This window comes from Barbatula barbatula (assembly GCF_947034865.1).
Source record: "Barbatula barbatula genome assembly, chromosome: 2".
Taxonomy (NCBI): domain Eukaryota; kingdom Metazoa; phylum Chordata; class Actinopteri; order Cypriniformes; family Nemacheilidae; genus Barbatula; species Barbatula barbatula.
Window position 1 is genome coordinate 2,314,513 of NC_136767.1, and position 17,180 is coordinate 2,331,692.

Consider the following 17,180-nt stretch of genomic DNA (forward strand, 5'->3'; position numbering starts at 1 on the left):
AGAAATATGTTTGTACTTACTGTACCATGACAGAAGTGTCTTGTTTAAAGGTAAATCTTTGTAGTTTTGTGGTCATTCTTTTGAGTTACTGCCGGCCTGTGAATCTGACACATTGACATCATGTTAAAAAGTGAATGGTGATTGGTCATTTTATTGTCAGTTACATCTGAGATTTTCCTGAAACGCAGAACTAATGAATGGTGAACGCAAAGATGTATCTTCTGTACACAACTATGTTAAAAAATAAATGTGTTAAATGTACAAAACATGGTGTCACAATATACTGGTATACTGTCTGAAAAAAGTGCTGTGAAGGTACAGTTATGTTACTTAGCAAACCGGACATTTAACGGTACACAATAGGTGCATGCTGTTGCTTTATACCTTATACCTGTAGAGGTACAAATAAACCCTTTCAGGTTAGTGCTTTTATTACATGCAAACTCTTTCCATACCGAGTCGTGACGTGAGGGCGTGGGTATCGTTGATATGTTTTTGCCCCTCCCCTCCAGCGACATGTTGTGAAGAGATTCAAACCTCCGTTATTGTTAACAGACGGCAAAAATCCAACTAACCAATCAGTTCCGGATGGAAGAAATCAAATCCCGCCTACATTTATTTCTCATTTCAGAAGCTGTTTAAATTAGATAAACGTCACGATAAGTGAAAAAATACATTTTCAGGACATTTTCATGCAGGAAAAACGGCAACTTGTTTTATTTTTCATCAGAAGTTGTTTGATTTCAGATGTACTCAATGAACTGTGGAGCTCGTGAGACTGCGCAGCCGGCTGCTGCAGGCGCTCTGGAGAATTAATTGAATTTGAAACAGTGGATAGCTGTAACATTATGTAATGCCACTGAAGTCAGAATAGGAAGGAAGGTAATATGTTACTGTTTACATTGCGTACGTTCCACCACAGCGATGAGTGTTGATTTTATTGTGTCCTCTCCACTTCGGGGCACTGGGCTCTTCTCTGTATTGTTTTGGATTCGATTATAAACCCTCCGGTCTTGTTCATTTAGTTTTGATTTACCCTGTGCCACACCATTGAGAAGGTTGGATCGAAAAGCTATACATGCAGGAAATAAAGTGTAACAAACAAAATACACTCAAACGTAAAAAGATCCCAATCTGACAGTGTTAATGAAAAGCGTCTTCTTTCCACCCGTCAGTACCTCCGATTTTTCATCCGTACCCAAACCGGTTCTGACTCTTCACAGCTGTTTTCGTTTTCCCTCTCCTTGAGAAACTGCACCCCTGTGCCCCAGCAATAGCACATTATTGTAAACATATAATTTCATAGTGAAAGCAGCTCAGGTTGTTGGCTGTTTGCCGCCTTTTCATTTAGAGTAAAACTGGGGATGTTGCCAACATCTGGTCTATGTCAGTGTTAAGGGTTTCTTGCCATGGCCCCTCAAACTGGACGCGTCTGCCAACACAGGGATACAAAGCAGGTTTTTGTGATTAATCGGAGGGCCGGCGTTAATCGCGAGGGCCCCGTTCTCAGCTCAATCTGAGGAGGGACGATCAAAAGGTGTAATGGTACTTAAGTGTTTATTAATCGCAGGTTTACCTGTTATGGGACTAAACGAAGTTGGGTTCGGTCATGGTCAACGCTAAATTTGTTCTACAAGAGACGTGTTTCCTAGAATGTCATTGGAACACAAAAGAAAATATTTTAAAGAATGTTCGGCGGTATACATTCACTTCTATTGTATGGACACAAAACTGATGTAAGTCAATGGGTACCGCCGTTGTTCGGTTGCTAACATTTTTTAAAGTGAATCTTCACCCAAACATGAAAATTCTGTCATCATTGACTCGCCTTCGAGTTGTTCCAAATCTACATGCATTTCTTTGTTCTGATGAACACAGAGAAAGATATTTGGAAGAATGCTTAAAAACAGTGACTCCCGAAAACTTACTTTATCATTTATTTTGTTCTTTTGAACACAAAATAAGTCATTTTGAAGAATGTAGGACAGCAAACAGTTCTGGGGCACTTTTACTTACATTGTTTTTTTCCTACTATGGTAGTCAACGGGGAGCAAACTCCGATAATATAAGCATTCTTCCAAATATTTCAAAGAAATGAATACAGATTTTAAACAACTCGGAGGCGAGTAAATGATGACAACTTTCATTTTTGAGTGTACTACCCCTTTAAGGAGACACTTTTTGATGACACATGCAATTCAAAAACCATTTAAGAGACGGAAGATTGAAAAAATTGGACTGATAACTTGTGGCATCAGTGACAGTAACATTTACTGTATTTAGATGTGTCTGAATGTACATATAATGTAAAATATAATTAAAGAGACACTAGTCATGTTGATTTAAAAGATAACAGGCAGAACAAGATGAGACTGATGATAGCAATACAGCATCCATCTAAAACAAGAAACCAGTGGACCGAAAACCCTCATTGACAGTTACATGTTGTTCTTTTCATCACTATCGACTCTTGTAAGTGCAACAAAAAGCCAAAAGTATATATTGCCACCACTATGTTGTTTATTCCCCACAAGATGGCAAAGCATGTTATTATTATTATTGTAAACCTTGCTGTGTGAGTTATGGCACAGAACATTCACTCCCTTTTGAGAATTCACTGGCAAGGTTCCACGGCAGCTGGAAGCCATCACAAACTCCAATTACTGTCTTTCTATGTCAACATCTGGAAACCACTTCTACTTCTTTGGCTGTCTGCATCTTAGTGTGAGTAAGGCACTTGGCCATATATAGCCAACCTATTGTATATGGAACGCGGGGACAGTGTCTATAGACGGAGGCAAGTAGATGTATTTCATCACATATAACGAATCGACTTGATTTTGATAGGGGTCTCGATCAAGTACCACAGGGGTCCAACTTGAGTGAATGAGTACACATTTAGGTTCTGGCACCTGTGGTTTGTTTCATCCTTTGGGCTTGACCTTAAAGTACATTGTTTATCATTCTGATGACTAAATCTAACAGTCCTAGAATGTGGGAATTGTTTACAAAAAACACCTTTACCTAGTAGCGAGCGCATACTTGGTTTGACTATTAAGAAATATATTATTTGATATGCTACCTCTTTGAATTGCAATGTATATATTTTTTTTTATAAAACCTAATTTGGGGGTTATACATACTCAAGTGCTGAACTGCAAAACATATATGAATGCGCAGGTGGCCTTACTGTCTGCAATGTAGCCCGTACGCAAGAGTACGTCACATTTCGATAGACCCTTCTATTCTGCAAACATGACAAAGAACATATTTAGAACATATAACCACATTTCCTACTTTAAAGTAACGATTGGCTATTTTAGGTGGCACCATTCATAATGGTGTTAAAATCTGTGTAATTAGAAAGACATATTTTCTCCATTTCATGATACATAAACTGCCTGTTAGAAATTAGGCAAAGTAGTTTCAGAGCACACGTGTTTTCAATCCGGTTAACTTTGATGGTTTCGTGCACAGAAAACCTGGCGTTCTCCGCTATTAATTGATTTTCAGCATGAGTCAGACAGGAGAGGGAATTGATCGGTTAACCAATCCAGAACGGGATTAAAAAAAACTGAATTATGAATGAACCGCAATCGCCCATTCTTTGCATAATTGTCTGGGCAGAATATTGCATTTGCTTTTAAAGCTGGACTTCCATATGGAAATCTCATCAAGTTGTCTGCCAAACCCCATAAAAAACTGAAAACTTGCATTCCTGTTGTGTGTCACAATGTATCAAGTTCAACCGATTTGGGTTTGGATTAGAAAACACGGATGGAGGGTCTCTAATGACGGGTCGGTATATATGTAACTCTCCATTAAATAATCATTGACATCTGTTTTAATACTCCTCTATGCTTCTTCCAGCTCTCGAGAAGTGTCCTTACATGAAGGTTAATAAAACGTTCTTTTTGGTGATTATTTGTTCTTCAACTGAGGTGACAACCCACGACACTACCAACGAATCTCTTCTGACCCCTAGTGTTTTAAAAAGGCAAATTTATAATGTGTTCGTGATCTTGCCTGCAGGGGGCGCTCTTCAAATCCTTTATTTCAACTCCTTATTGGCAGTGAAATTTGTTCAGACTTGATCAGGGGATATTAGGTTTTATATTCAAATAAAATACAAACATGATCATTGTTGTCACATGTAGGCAACAACAACAGTCATTGAATGTTTTTATTGCCGGGAAAACATTGTCATAAGTTTTTTGTTTGTGATCTATTTGACGTCATCCTTGTTCGTGGATCATTCCTAATAACATTTTGTTATATACAATAAAACAGATACACACCAAATGGAAGTGAGCATCCCCTACTCCCTCCGAAGGGCTGAGCCCTTGAGGTGAACTCTTTGAAGGGTGTAGGGCATTAGCTGTCTCTCGTGTATGCGTTTGGAACTCCCTTCAACTCAACTTTTATTTATATAGCGTTTATAACAATTCATTGTTACAAAGCATCTGTACATGAAAACACAGGCTCTATGTAGGAAAAAGATCCACCACCTGCACTGGATTTTGAAACTAGGTATTAAGAACTGTCCAGAGCCCAATAGAGCCTAATAGTGCATTACAATAATCTAGTCTTGACGTCATGAATGCGTAAATTAACTTTTCTTTGATAGCGACAGCAAATTTTGTCATTTAGTTTTCTATAGAAAAAGATGCCCAGAGTCCTAGCTGAGGCGAAATGGAATGACTGGCCAGAGCTGTTGAAATACAGAGTTACGACACTTGATCTCGCCGCCGTGTGGTCACGTGGTTCATGGAGCGCTCAATAGTGCCAAACAAATCCGTGCTGTCCACCTATTTGAATGTGTTTTAGTGGCAGACAACAGCAACTAATGTATACTTGCATTAATTCTGCTAAATATATTAGTACATTGTGTACACCGATTACTTAGTTGACTACATTTATAGCTGCATTTTGTCTGGAGAGTAATATGAATATAAGATCTATGAATATAAAATATGTCCGCCAACTCGATAAAACGATAAAAAATGCAGTGATTTCACCAACTGTACAGCAGATGTGTTTGGGAGACATTGAAATGAATGTGCTTCAGTGCTGTTCAGTTGGTCGAGTTACTTACGCATTTCTTTCTTACTGTGGAGGACTATGTGAGTGTCGTAACTCAACGTATTCCAACGTCTCTGTGACTGGTCATATGTTACCCCCACAACGCCTCACCTGCACTCTGAATCCAGCGCTCGTTTGTTGAAAATAAGCAGCATTTAAGAATTCTCTTTGTGGAATTTTGTGTAATTATGTCTTATTTCAGCTTGTTTTTTCACTCCATTAATAAAGGAAATACATGATAAAGGAGACAAGTTATTAAATAAAATTATCATACGCTATATTTGAACCATCTTAAATCATATTTATCACTGTCCAAAATAGAAACTAAATCACAAACTAAATTGACGAGTTCACTTAAGCAGATACAGAAACAGTAGCAGGGGTAGAAAGGTATGCGTGTTTCGGGAGCTGCCCGAACCCAGAGTGCACCCCAAAAGGCGCAGAAAACGCTGGACAGCAGCCAGGTATCGCATATCCCCCAACGCTAAGCTTGATGCTGCGGAGGTGGTAGCCTGCATTCACGGTAGGGCATGAAGGCGGAGAAAGCCCCTGAGGGCGACCTTTGTTGTCGCAATGGAGAATTATGCTGGAGGCAGACCATTCTGTCCCCCATAGATAGACCGCTATGACTAGCATGAGCTGGTCAAATATATGAAATCCTCTAGTACGTGAGTGGAGGATGCGAGGGAGAGGAAGTGTGCAACAACCGGGCGACCTTGTGGGATGATGCCCATCGTGCAATTCAGGTGACCAAGAAAGGATAATAGCTTGCGTTTGGAACATCACGGTGTGTCTATGAGAGATGAGGTGACCAAGATCGTCCTATTGATCTTTTCCTTGTGCAAAGAAGCCTGGAATTTTAGCAAATCTAGTTTAATGCCTAAAAATCCGATAGACTTACTGGGTCCCGAATTTTTTTCTTTTATACAAAGTATAAGCTGAATCAACTGGGGATGTTTTATTTAATTGGCAGACGTTTCTTATGTTTCTTAATATTCTTTTCACTCAATACACTGAATATACTTTTATTTTCTGACACACACCAACAGAACTATTAAAAAGAATAGCTAGAGAAGACCCCTCTGCAAGTACCACCGTATTTTTCTATATGTGTAAAATCCTTTTTTTCAGACTGATCTGACTGATTTTGTTCAGGATTGTGCGTTACAAGAACGTGTACTTAATGAACGAGTTCTTTAAAAGTAAATCAGAAAAATGGTATTAGTTTGAAATGATCTGGCTTCTTTTTGCGATTTTAACTCATTTACTTTTAAAGACCTCATTCATTAAGTATCGTTTTTCTTTGTGAATCATTTCTATATAAAGCACTTTGAATAACCTTTGTGCATGAAATGTGCGATGTTGCCTTGCAATGCCCAAACGTGAGAAATTGTTCATGGCAATAGAAGAAAACATAGATATACATATACATAGATATAGATGTACATTTAGTAGAGTAAGACTCAAGAATTCATCATAAACTAAAATTAAAACATGAATAAAATGCTTGTTTTATCATCCGTTGTGATATTAGTAAAAAATTGAAAATGAAATGTTTGTGAAAATAGTGCCAAATTATAAACCTGAAAACAGACCTATTGTTACAACTGCAAAAGATTAACAAAAGAGTGACAATTGATCTACATTTACTAACTGCTTAGATGTACTACTTGAAAGCAAAGTGCAGAACGTGAGGTAATATAAGGTCAGTAACAATGCAAAATATCACTTCAAAACAACTAAAGAATGGGACCTCAACAAATTGATAAACTGACACAAAACCAGAACTAGCAATGCCATCGAAGAGCAAAACATCAAGCTTTAAAATCTTTTATGTCACCAATGCTTGTCATCAACTCAGTAACCCTTCACAAATCAGCATCGCTGTTCAATATGTAGGTGATTGTTCAAAGGTACACTACAATTTATTATTAGACTTTTTTTTTAATATGGATGATTTTGGATAGGTGGGGTCAATGTGTCTGTAAAAATCAAAAACTCGTTTTTGCTTGGTTAATGAAACAGCAATTTTATGGTATATTTAGGTCTGTTTCAGGAATTCATTTACCTCTTTTAAATCTAGAAGAAGAAGAATGCATTGTTTTGAATGTACTGAACAAAATAGGCTTAAATGTGGTACCAACTAAGATTATTTTGTTGACTGAATTTAGATATCTAAGTGATTGTCCAAAGCGCGTCAAGAAGTTTGACCAACTTGCCAAAGTGTGTAATCTCTTCCCAGCATGCATTGCAGAATCTTCAATTCGCAGTTTAAAATTATTAGAATGATTGCTATTTTATAGTCCGATGGCTATATTTTTAGTTTTTGTTGTGATTGTAAGTTACCTTTAGTATTTAGAGTCCCCTTTTTTAACTGTATGATGTTAAATGATGTTTGATGATTGTTACCACGATTGAGGCTGTGTGTGTCTGACGTCTAAATGACCTAGTGAGGACACTACTAAGATATTAAAAACACAAACAGCTTAAGCATTTACTTAAGTAGAGTAAGTATATAATATATCTGTTAAGTAGAGTGTATATAAAATAATATAACAAGTGTATATCAACTTTATATAAAATATAATCTTTTGAGTTGGGTCAACTAAGTCCATAGTTACTAAGTTCATAGTTGAGTGAAACTTTGGCATTTTATTGTTGCATATTTATTTCAAGTTTTTTTCAATTGACAGTCATGTGACATTACTCAGTGAGTTGAGTTAGGTGAAATGCTTGACAAAAGTGGAGTGAGAAAAAAAGCTGTGCAGCGATTTGACATTTTGGGGCAGTTTCCCGGACAGGGTTTAAGGCTAGTCCCAGACTAACTGAAATGTTAGAGGTGTCTTTAACGAAAATAATCTACACTGGCATATCTTAAAATAGATCAGTGCGATTGTTTTGTCTCAAGATGCACACAAGTGATGTTTTTGTGGAATAGGTATTTCAAGGTATTTTATATTTTATTGACATTCAGGCTGCATCACAAACATGGTGCAGAGAGAAGGCGCTCTTTCCTCCTGCACCCCGAGTATATATTAAAACGTGACACCCCCTTCCTTTGCCCCCAGCAAGAATCCCGAGCTGGTTTATGAGAAGTGATGCCCGTTATTCCAAACAGAACATCTTGGCTTCTGCTCGAGGGCAAAGGCAGAGTGGTATGACGTGTATAGAGAAAAACATGATAACATTAGAAAAGAAAACAAAGATAAACACTTCGTAAACATATAGACAGACACATCAAGAAGCTAGACTAGATAATTTCCACCACAATGTTTATTGTAACGTATGTTTTTAAAAGGCCTAGTCCTGGTTTAAACTAATCCTTGTTCGGGAAACCGGCCCTTTAAGTTGACATTTTTTACAGTACATCAAGCTGTGAATGGATGCTTTGTTCGGTAAAATAAAAAACTTTAGAGTTTAGCAACCTTATGTTTAGCTCATAGGGACTGGATGCACATTTTGTGTCAAATATTGTCGACAAAGTTTCACAGGCCATAAAAACTAAACCTAATTTGATTGACTGGCAGAGAGGTGGCCAAATCTCCTTTACAAAACCTGTATCACAATCACACATTTAACAGATAAATACATTCTTGATTAACTGATTAAAAATCTTGATTAACTGGATGACATGCCTGGGAGAGAGTTGGCCAAATCCTTTTATACAAAACGTATGTCACAATGACACATTTTACATGATCTATCTCTATCTCTATCTCTATCTCTATCTCTATCTCTAATTTACAAAAGCATACGACTTTTCACAGCATGTACCCTAGTAGAAAAGCAACCAGGTTGAAATGGTGAGGGGGGCTACCACTGTAGGAAAGTATATAGGATCCCCAACAGCCATAACACATAAATGTCAGTAAGATTGACAGCCCATAAAAGAACCATTTGAGTGACAATTTGACAGGAGGGTCATAAATCAATCAACATTTTGACACACAGTATATGATTATGCTACTCACTTTGACGCATGCGTATTAGGTTTGCGTATTATGCGCTCCACACACTGACAAGACAGAGAAGAATCAATCGATAAAGACTGTATTTTGGTGTGTTTTTCGCACATAATGCATTCTCATAGCTTCAAAAACAATTTTAACTGAGCCACTATACGTAGATGGACCAATTTAACGATGTCTTTAGTAGTTTTCTGGACCTTGGCAAATACTGACACCATGATGTGTATGAGGAGGCCTGGAAATCTCTCGGATGTCCCCTAAATATCTTCATTGGTGCTCCAAAGATGCCGGAAGTTCTCTAAACATCAAACAGTTCGTTTGACATCATGTGGGTGAGTAAACAAATCACACAAAGTTGTTTGGGTGAACTTCCCCTTTAAGGTCAAAAAGGTTGAGATCCACTGCGGAAGAGAGAATGAGATGAGGCTTCCTTCATTCCTTCAGCGCCGGATGAATAGGGGAGGAGCAGGTCTGTACAGTACTATAAAAGCTTCAGAGATGCTCTGTATGTTGCTTTAGGGTTGCTGGCGAATAGAAGATATTGCTCCTAATATTCCTCTGATGTATGCCTGGAACACAGCTCGCCAAGGTAGATGTCTTTCTCTTTTATCCACCACACCTACTCAGTTTCATTGAATTAACATTTAATACATTTTATTGCATTCATTAACCAAATATTAAACGATTAGAACATTGTGGCCCATTTTGCCTAGTTCATATTTAAGTTTAAAATAATTTAAGCCTAAAATGTTTGGTAACATTTACAGGAGCTACAACCCCTCATGGCAAATCCAGTCCCTGAGAGCACGGAGCAGAAGGAGAAGAAAAAAGCAAAGCTCATCCGTTGGATTTCTTACATTGCCGGTGATATGGCAGCGCTTGGTGAATGGATGAAAGGTACACGGTCTTATGTGTGCGAAAGGAGAATGTGAGTGCGTGAGAGTAAAATGTATGTGCGCGAAAGGAGAATGTAAGTGAGTGCTAGAATGAAATTTGGCCCTTCATATGGTCCAGAACAGTCCACACTGAGCACGAAGCATTTGCGTGTATAATTTTAGTCCACGTCCTGACATTTCCTTCTACAAACATTATATGAAGAGTGCTCACCCAACTGAAAAAACAATACATGCTTGGAAAGAGGCACATGTATTCATTCTTCAGTGTCTTTGATGTTTGCACCTAGTGCTGAATCTGCGTTTGAGTTCATCATAAAATCTTCGATAATGTTGACTTCAGACTGTGGAATCTAAGCTTAGTTTGTGACGTTGTTCGGGTCCGTTTCCTTACAGAGGAAATGTCTGAGATTTAAGATAAAGTTTCCCTTTCCTCTCCATTTAATCTCAAGTCTGTTTAGAAGACATGATGAAGGTATCAAAGAGATAGACGATATTATCTTAATGGGAAGTGTTACATTTAAAAAAATCGAAAAGGTTTTTTAATTTGTTGCTTGTTACACCTGAAAGCATGGTTTGCATGTAGAATTTCTGGTTTTAGACACGATAAATATAATTGGAAAGAATGTTTTTTCTGGCAGGTCTTGCGCCAGAAATAAGCCGTAAAATGCATGTTACGACATAATACATCAAATGACATATTTTCACAAGTTTTTCTTGGTAATGTGTTGTTTTTCTCAGTAATTTGATATTTTTACCTTGAAAAATGTATAAAAATATGTACCATTTTTAAAAATCATGACATTTTTGCTCCATGCAGGTCAGTTTATCATGCTGCAGATTTTGGATGCGGTGTTACGTGGGGCGGCTCAGGTGATGTTTGTGAATAACCCTCTCAGTGGACTTATCATCTTTGCTGGACTCATACTTCAGAACAGATGGTGGGCACTGAACGGTTTTGTCGGGACATTGTTTGCAACAATCTCCGCTCTCATCCTCTGTCAGAACAGGTATTTTTATGCGACATGGTTAATGATGCATTCTGGTGTTGTGAATGACTGATTTGGGTTTATTGCGTCGTCCTCAGAGGTGCTGTCGCAGCGGGTCTTTATGGATATAATGGAATCTTGGTTGGCCTTCTGATGGCAGTATTCTCGAATGCAGGAGACTGGTACTGGTGGCTTCTTCTTCCAAACATCTTCATGTCAATGGCATGGTAAGTCTAAAGAACCTGTTTTGGTTGTTCAATTCGTTTGTATAAAATATTTTACGTTAATTATTTATTTTATTTAGCGTGGGGCACATTTCACGGTGATATTTGATCAAAATAGCTAAAGTATAAGTACAATTCAAATGTTATTTTTATTTGGTGGTTGGTGTTTAACACACTGCACATTTTACAGTTATATTTTATAACAATATATATATTATATAGGGCTATCAAACGCGTAATAAAGGTTTGTGTTTACCTACTGTGCATATTCATTTTGTATTTATAAACACATACGTGTATTCATATTTAGGATATATTTACATGTCTTTATTTATGCTTACCAATAATATAAATCATTTATAAATGTTTGTTCATTTTCATATTTCTTAAATATATGCGTATGTACGTGTATGTTTTTATAAATACAAAATGAATATGCGCAGTGCACAGACATATGTTATGTAAACATAAACTTTTATTCTGCATGCGAGTAATTGGTTGACAATATAATATATATAATATCATATAATCCCTAATATGATATAAGTCTTTTATTATTACTTTTATAATTCTTACTGCTAGTGTAGACCTGTGGCTTTGAGGTGGTTTTGTGTCATCGCCCAGATTTGACCACAGGCAATTATTTTCATTCTTCCTTTCGCATAGTTTTGTTCAGTGCGTCATTTGTCTACTAATACCTTTCCTCTTCTCTTCCCCGCCTTTTCATTTTTGAAATAAGTACACTGTAATTATATCTGCTGTCCAGGACGTTTTCACATGTGCTGCCTGTCATTTTGAAGAAGAACGACTGGCCTTCCAGTGTACAGCATGTTGAAGGGCGCATTATGAGCAACTAACCGTGTTTTGTTTCCGTAGCCCCATAGTGTCGAGTGCCTTGGCCTCCATTAACAGTCGGTGGGACCTGCCTGTTTTCACCCTCCCGTTTAACATCCTTGTGTGTCTACACATGGTGGCCACGGGACACTACAACCACCACTTCCCACAGGTCCTCATCCAGCCACGCACGTCCCTGCCCAATATCACCTGGTCCCAGATGGATTACGCAAAGGTAAGACGTGAAAAAAAACTATCGGCATTTCCAAAGCGGAAGCTGTTTTTGAATTTGGCTGTTCTTCGGAACAGAGAGCGAGCGATTACGCAACAGGTCCTAAATCTTGATGGCAGAAGAGGTCACGTGACAGTGAAAAGGGCATGCTAAGAAGATGTAAATGTCACTATGGAATTGAATCTAGCAGGAAATGCCAGATTTTTATGCATTACATTCCGTACCACCTAGTTTAAAGCAGCACATAAAACTGTCACACACACATAAAAAGAATAATAATAATAATAATACGTTTTGAAACAGCTTTTCCGCTCGATCCCTGTGGGAATCGGACAGGTGTACGGATGTGACAATCCCTGGACAGGGGGGATATTCATGATTGCCTTGTTTATCTCCTCTCCCATAACATGTGCGCACGCTACTATCGGATCAGCCGTTGGTATGGTTTCAGGTAAGAAATCTGAAGTCTATTTAAAAATGGTCTATTTGAAATAAAAGCATTTTTTAAGCCGATTCATGTTCCATGAACGTCAGGTCTTGCTCTGGCCGCACCGTTTGAGAACATCTACTTTGGTTTGTGGGGTTATAATTGTGTTCTGGCATGCATCGCGATCGGAGGGATGTTCTACGCTCTTACTTGGCAGACACATCTTCTGGCCGTTGCCTGCGGTACATGAGCTATTTTCTGTGCTTCATGATTTTGTAACAGCAATTTCCTCGCAAACATAGCACACGAATGACTCTTATTCTTTTTTTAGCTTTCTTCTGCGCATACCTGGGCTCGGCAATAGCACATGTGATGTCTACAGTACGTATCACACACACAATCCTTTGGTGTTATTAGTATACTTCTTTTTAAATTAAGACTACGTATACTTTTTCCCTTTGTATAGTTTCATCCCCATTGTTTTTGCTTAAAGTAGACTACAGCTAAAGGCATTTCTCAAATATATATAAAAATAGGAACATAGTTGAATACATAAAGTGCTCAGTACTTAAATACCTAAGTAATTGATAGCATGGTCAACTTAAAAACCTTTAAAAGTATACTTGTAGAATAAAAACTACTAAACTCGTAGTTTACTGAGAGTATACTGCACTTAAAAAAAATTACTTGTAGAATTGACTTAATAAAATCCTTGTAACAATTTGCACAAACTTTTTAAAAGTAAATTATATAATTCAAGTTTGACTAACTACATTTACATTTAATCATTTAGCAGACGCTTTTATCCAAAGCGACTTACAGATGAGGAAACATTGGAAGCAATTATAACAACATAGGCAACAAAATACATAAGTGTATCAAAACTAGTCCATTAAAGCCTAGCACAGTATACAAAACACAAAAAAAAAAATAAGTAGACAGAAAATAATTAGAGGTTAAAATCAATCAGCTACATCTTGACGGAAGAGATGCTTATTCAGGTGTTTTTTAAAGATGGCAACAGAGTCTGCTGATCTTGTAGCAGCAGGCAGATCATTCCACCAATGTGGAACAGAGCCAGAGAAGGTACATGTAGTATCCTGATATTTATGTTATACTTATCGGCAGTTCCACTCCACACCACAAGAGGTGCAGTTGACCTCGAGGTTCATGTGGGGCCGGGGAAGAAGTGATACCTTGTTGTATGGATGCTCTGTTAGGCTAGAAAGCAATAAAAACACTCAGTACCGTTATAGTGTGTGATTCAGTCTTTATATTACTGAAGTTACTACAGTACGCGAGAGTGACTTTTTTCCTTTTTGGGATGGTACCACTAATCGTTGTTCATTTGCAGACCGCAGGGATCTGGCAGGAACATAGGTCTGCATTGAAGACATGATGGTGCAGACCCGGTGGTGGTCTTGTAGGCCAGGAGCATAGCTTTGAACTTTATGAGGACGGCAACAGTGAGCCAGTATAACCTGATGCAGGGCGGAGTTACATGCGCTCTCTTCGGTTCATTGAAGACCACTCTTGCCGCCGCATTCTGGATCATCTGGAGAGGTTGCTGTGCAAGCAGGAAGTCCAGCCAGAAGCGCATTGCAATAATCCAGTTTGGACAAGACAAGAGCCTGGACTAGGACTTGCGTAGAGTGCTCTGATAGAAAAAGTCTAATTTTCCTAATGCTGTAGAGGATGAATCTACAGGACCGGGTGGTGCTGGCAACATGATTTGAGAGGTTAAGCTGATCATCAATTACCACCCTCAGGTTTCTGGCTGTGTGGACGGTGTAATAGCCGATGTGCATAGTTAAATGGAGAGGTTGTGGTGAATCTTTGGGTTGGCTGGGATCACAAGCAGTTCCGTTTTTGCAAGGTTTAGCAGCAGGTGATGATCCTTCATCCAAAGTGAGATGTCACTCAGAAATGCCGTGATGCGAGCAGCGACCGTCGGATCGTTCGGTTGAATTGACAGGTAGAGTTGTGTGTCATCCGCATAGCAGTGATAGGAGAAGCCATGCTTCTGAATGGCCGAGCCGAGGGATGTCATGTAAATGGAGAAGAGTAGCGGTCCAAGCACTGAGCCCTGTGGCACCCCCGTGTTGAGCTGTTGGGACGCGGAGACCTCATCTCTCCAGGATACTCTGAATGACCTACACGAGAGGCAAGACTTGAGCCATTGCAACGCCATTCCAGAGACACCCATAGCACTGAGAGAAGACATGAGGATGTGATGATTGACAGTGTCAAAAGTAGGATGAGTACGGATGACTTGGATGATGCTTTTGCCAGTCTCAGGGCTTCGATGACTGAGAGCAGTGCAGTCTCTGTGGAATGACCGCTCTTGAAACCAGACTGATTACTGTCCAGGAGGTTGTTCCGCATGAGAAAGGAGGAGAGCTGGTTCAACACAACTCGCTCTAGAGCTTTGGCAATGAAGGGAAACCGGACTGTAGTGTTCTAGCAGTGTAGGGTTGAGGGTGGGTTTCTTCAGTAGCGGTGTGATGCGGGCCTCTTTGAACGCTGTGGGAAATGTCCCAGTGGTGAGCGAAGAGTTGATGATGTGGGTCAGAACAGGCACAACTGCTGGAGAGAAGGGTGGGAGATCCAGTGGGCAGGTGGTAGGGTGGTTGGAACCAATGACCTTGGAAACATCAGCTTCAGACAGAGGAGAAAAGGCAGGGAGCACACACGTGTCAGGGATGTGGGCTGGTTTAACAGGTGGTGGTGTAGAAAACTGGCTGTTGATGGCGGTAGTTTTCTTCAGGAAGAACGACGCAAAATCATCAGCCGTTGATTCCGATGAAGGTGTGGGAGCAGGCGGACAGAGGAGAGCAGAGAAGGTTTTGAAGAGCGTGCAAGAGTCAGGAGAGTTGCTGATCTTCGAGTGGTAATAATCCGTTTTTGCAGAGGTGACGTCAACGGAGAAAGGAGAGACTGGTAGAGAGAGAGGTCAGTATGGCCTTTTGACTTTACATTTTCTCTCATCTGACCGGAGGCTGGCACGATGCTTTAAATGTTACTTAAAGTAAACAAAAAAATTACGCTGATCACCAAAATCACGTGGCGAACTTCACGGATCACTTACTTTCGTATTGAAATATACTGCCAAAGTAGTTATATCTGCTTTTTTTTCATGTAGTCTCAACACAAAATAAATAAGTAAACTTAATATGACCGTTCTAAATGGGTTTATCATAATAAATATCGAGTTGGATTTACTCAATAATTTGTTCAATTAAAATTACTCAAACAAAATAATAAAAATCTAAACGGCCAAGATTAGTAGATTTTATTCCCAAGATTTTACGATATTTTAACAAATGTATTTGGTTAAAAACAGGAACATAATAATATGAAGTATACTTTAATCATTTCTTTTCGTAAAATCTGCTAAGGAAAGATTTTTTTTCAGTGTGTAATTGAAAGTATACTTTCAGAAACTAAAAAAACGTGCTACAACTATTAAACTAGTAAACTATTATTATACAGTACATAACTTCACTTGTAGTGTAGTCGTGTGCTCAAAGCTTAAAACTCAATTATTGAAACAAAGCATGTACAACTCACACTACTAGTACATGATATTGGTATAGGCGACTTGAATACTATAGACTACTATTCCTAAAAATGTACTCAAACTTTACTTGATGAAGTATACTTATTCGGGAACACAATGTACAATAATGCACAATGTTTCAGAAAAAATTTCAAGTATATCTGTTTGAACAGTTTGGACTCCCAGCATGCACCTGGCCCTTCTGCCTGTCTGCCCTCACATTCCTCTTGATCACTACGGAGACCAACGCCATTTATAAATTGCCTCTCGCTAAGGTCAACTACCCTGAGAAAAACCTGATATATTTCTGGAAGATGAAGAAAGAGGAGAGGGCTGGTGAGGAGAAGAAAACACAAGAGATGCAACTGAAAGACACTGAAGAATCACAGCTAAAGAAAGATGATGAAATATCAGTCACGATAGAAAAGTGTGAAGAGGAGCATCAGAAGATCGGCCCCGTGGCCGTACAGGAAGAGGACGACACCAACAGAGAGAATGTAACATAGAGAACAAACCTGGACTAGACTGAAGTATACATTTTGTTACTGTGTTAGAGTTTCTCGCATGTATAACGCATGAATCTTTTTTAATGCAGCAGCATTCAAACATCCAAATAAAAAGAACGCATGTTATGGCTGGAATACACAAAAAGACTATAAAATCTGAACGGATATCTTTAAACTAGACATCATACACTTGCAGACTTTCTGAAAGGTTCAGATAGAAACACACACATGTGCGACTGGCACAGACTTTCTGCAACAAGTCCAGACGAACGTCTTGTAGTGTATTTTACCTTAAACTGGGAACTAAAATAAATTATTTGTTTCTTGTATTTGTATTTAACTCCCTTAAATATATATTTTTTCAATAAAGGCAAATTGTACATTTTACATGTCTATTTTTATTCATACGAATACACTTTTTAAGTCTTTCTAATAGCTATTTAATAAACGTACTATTTTTTTATTT

The 17,180-nt window shown here is 38.5% G+C and overlaps 1 protein-coding gene across 1 annotated transcript; it reads left to right on the top strand.

The window, feature by feature from the left end:
* The first annotated feature begins 9,562 nt into the window (after window positions 1-9,562).
* Window positions 9,563-17,180, top strand: slc14a2 (solute carrier family 14 member 2). Its single transcript, XM_079451117.1, has 9 exons — window positions 9,563-9,639; window positions 9,818-9,947; window positions 10,764-10,953; window positions 11,031-11,159; window positions 12,033-12,225; window positions 12,526-12,673; window positions 12,757-12,891; window positions 12,981-13,030; window positions 16,382-17,180. The coding sequence occupies exons 1-9, from the start codon at window positions 9,616-9,618 to the stop codon at window positions 16,712-16,714; spliced, it is 1,332 nt and encodes a 443-aa protein (XP_079307243.1). The 5' UTR covers window positions 9,563-9,615; the 3' UTR covers window positions 16,715-17,180.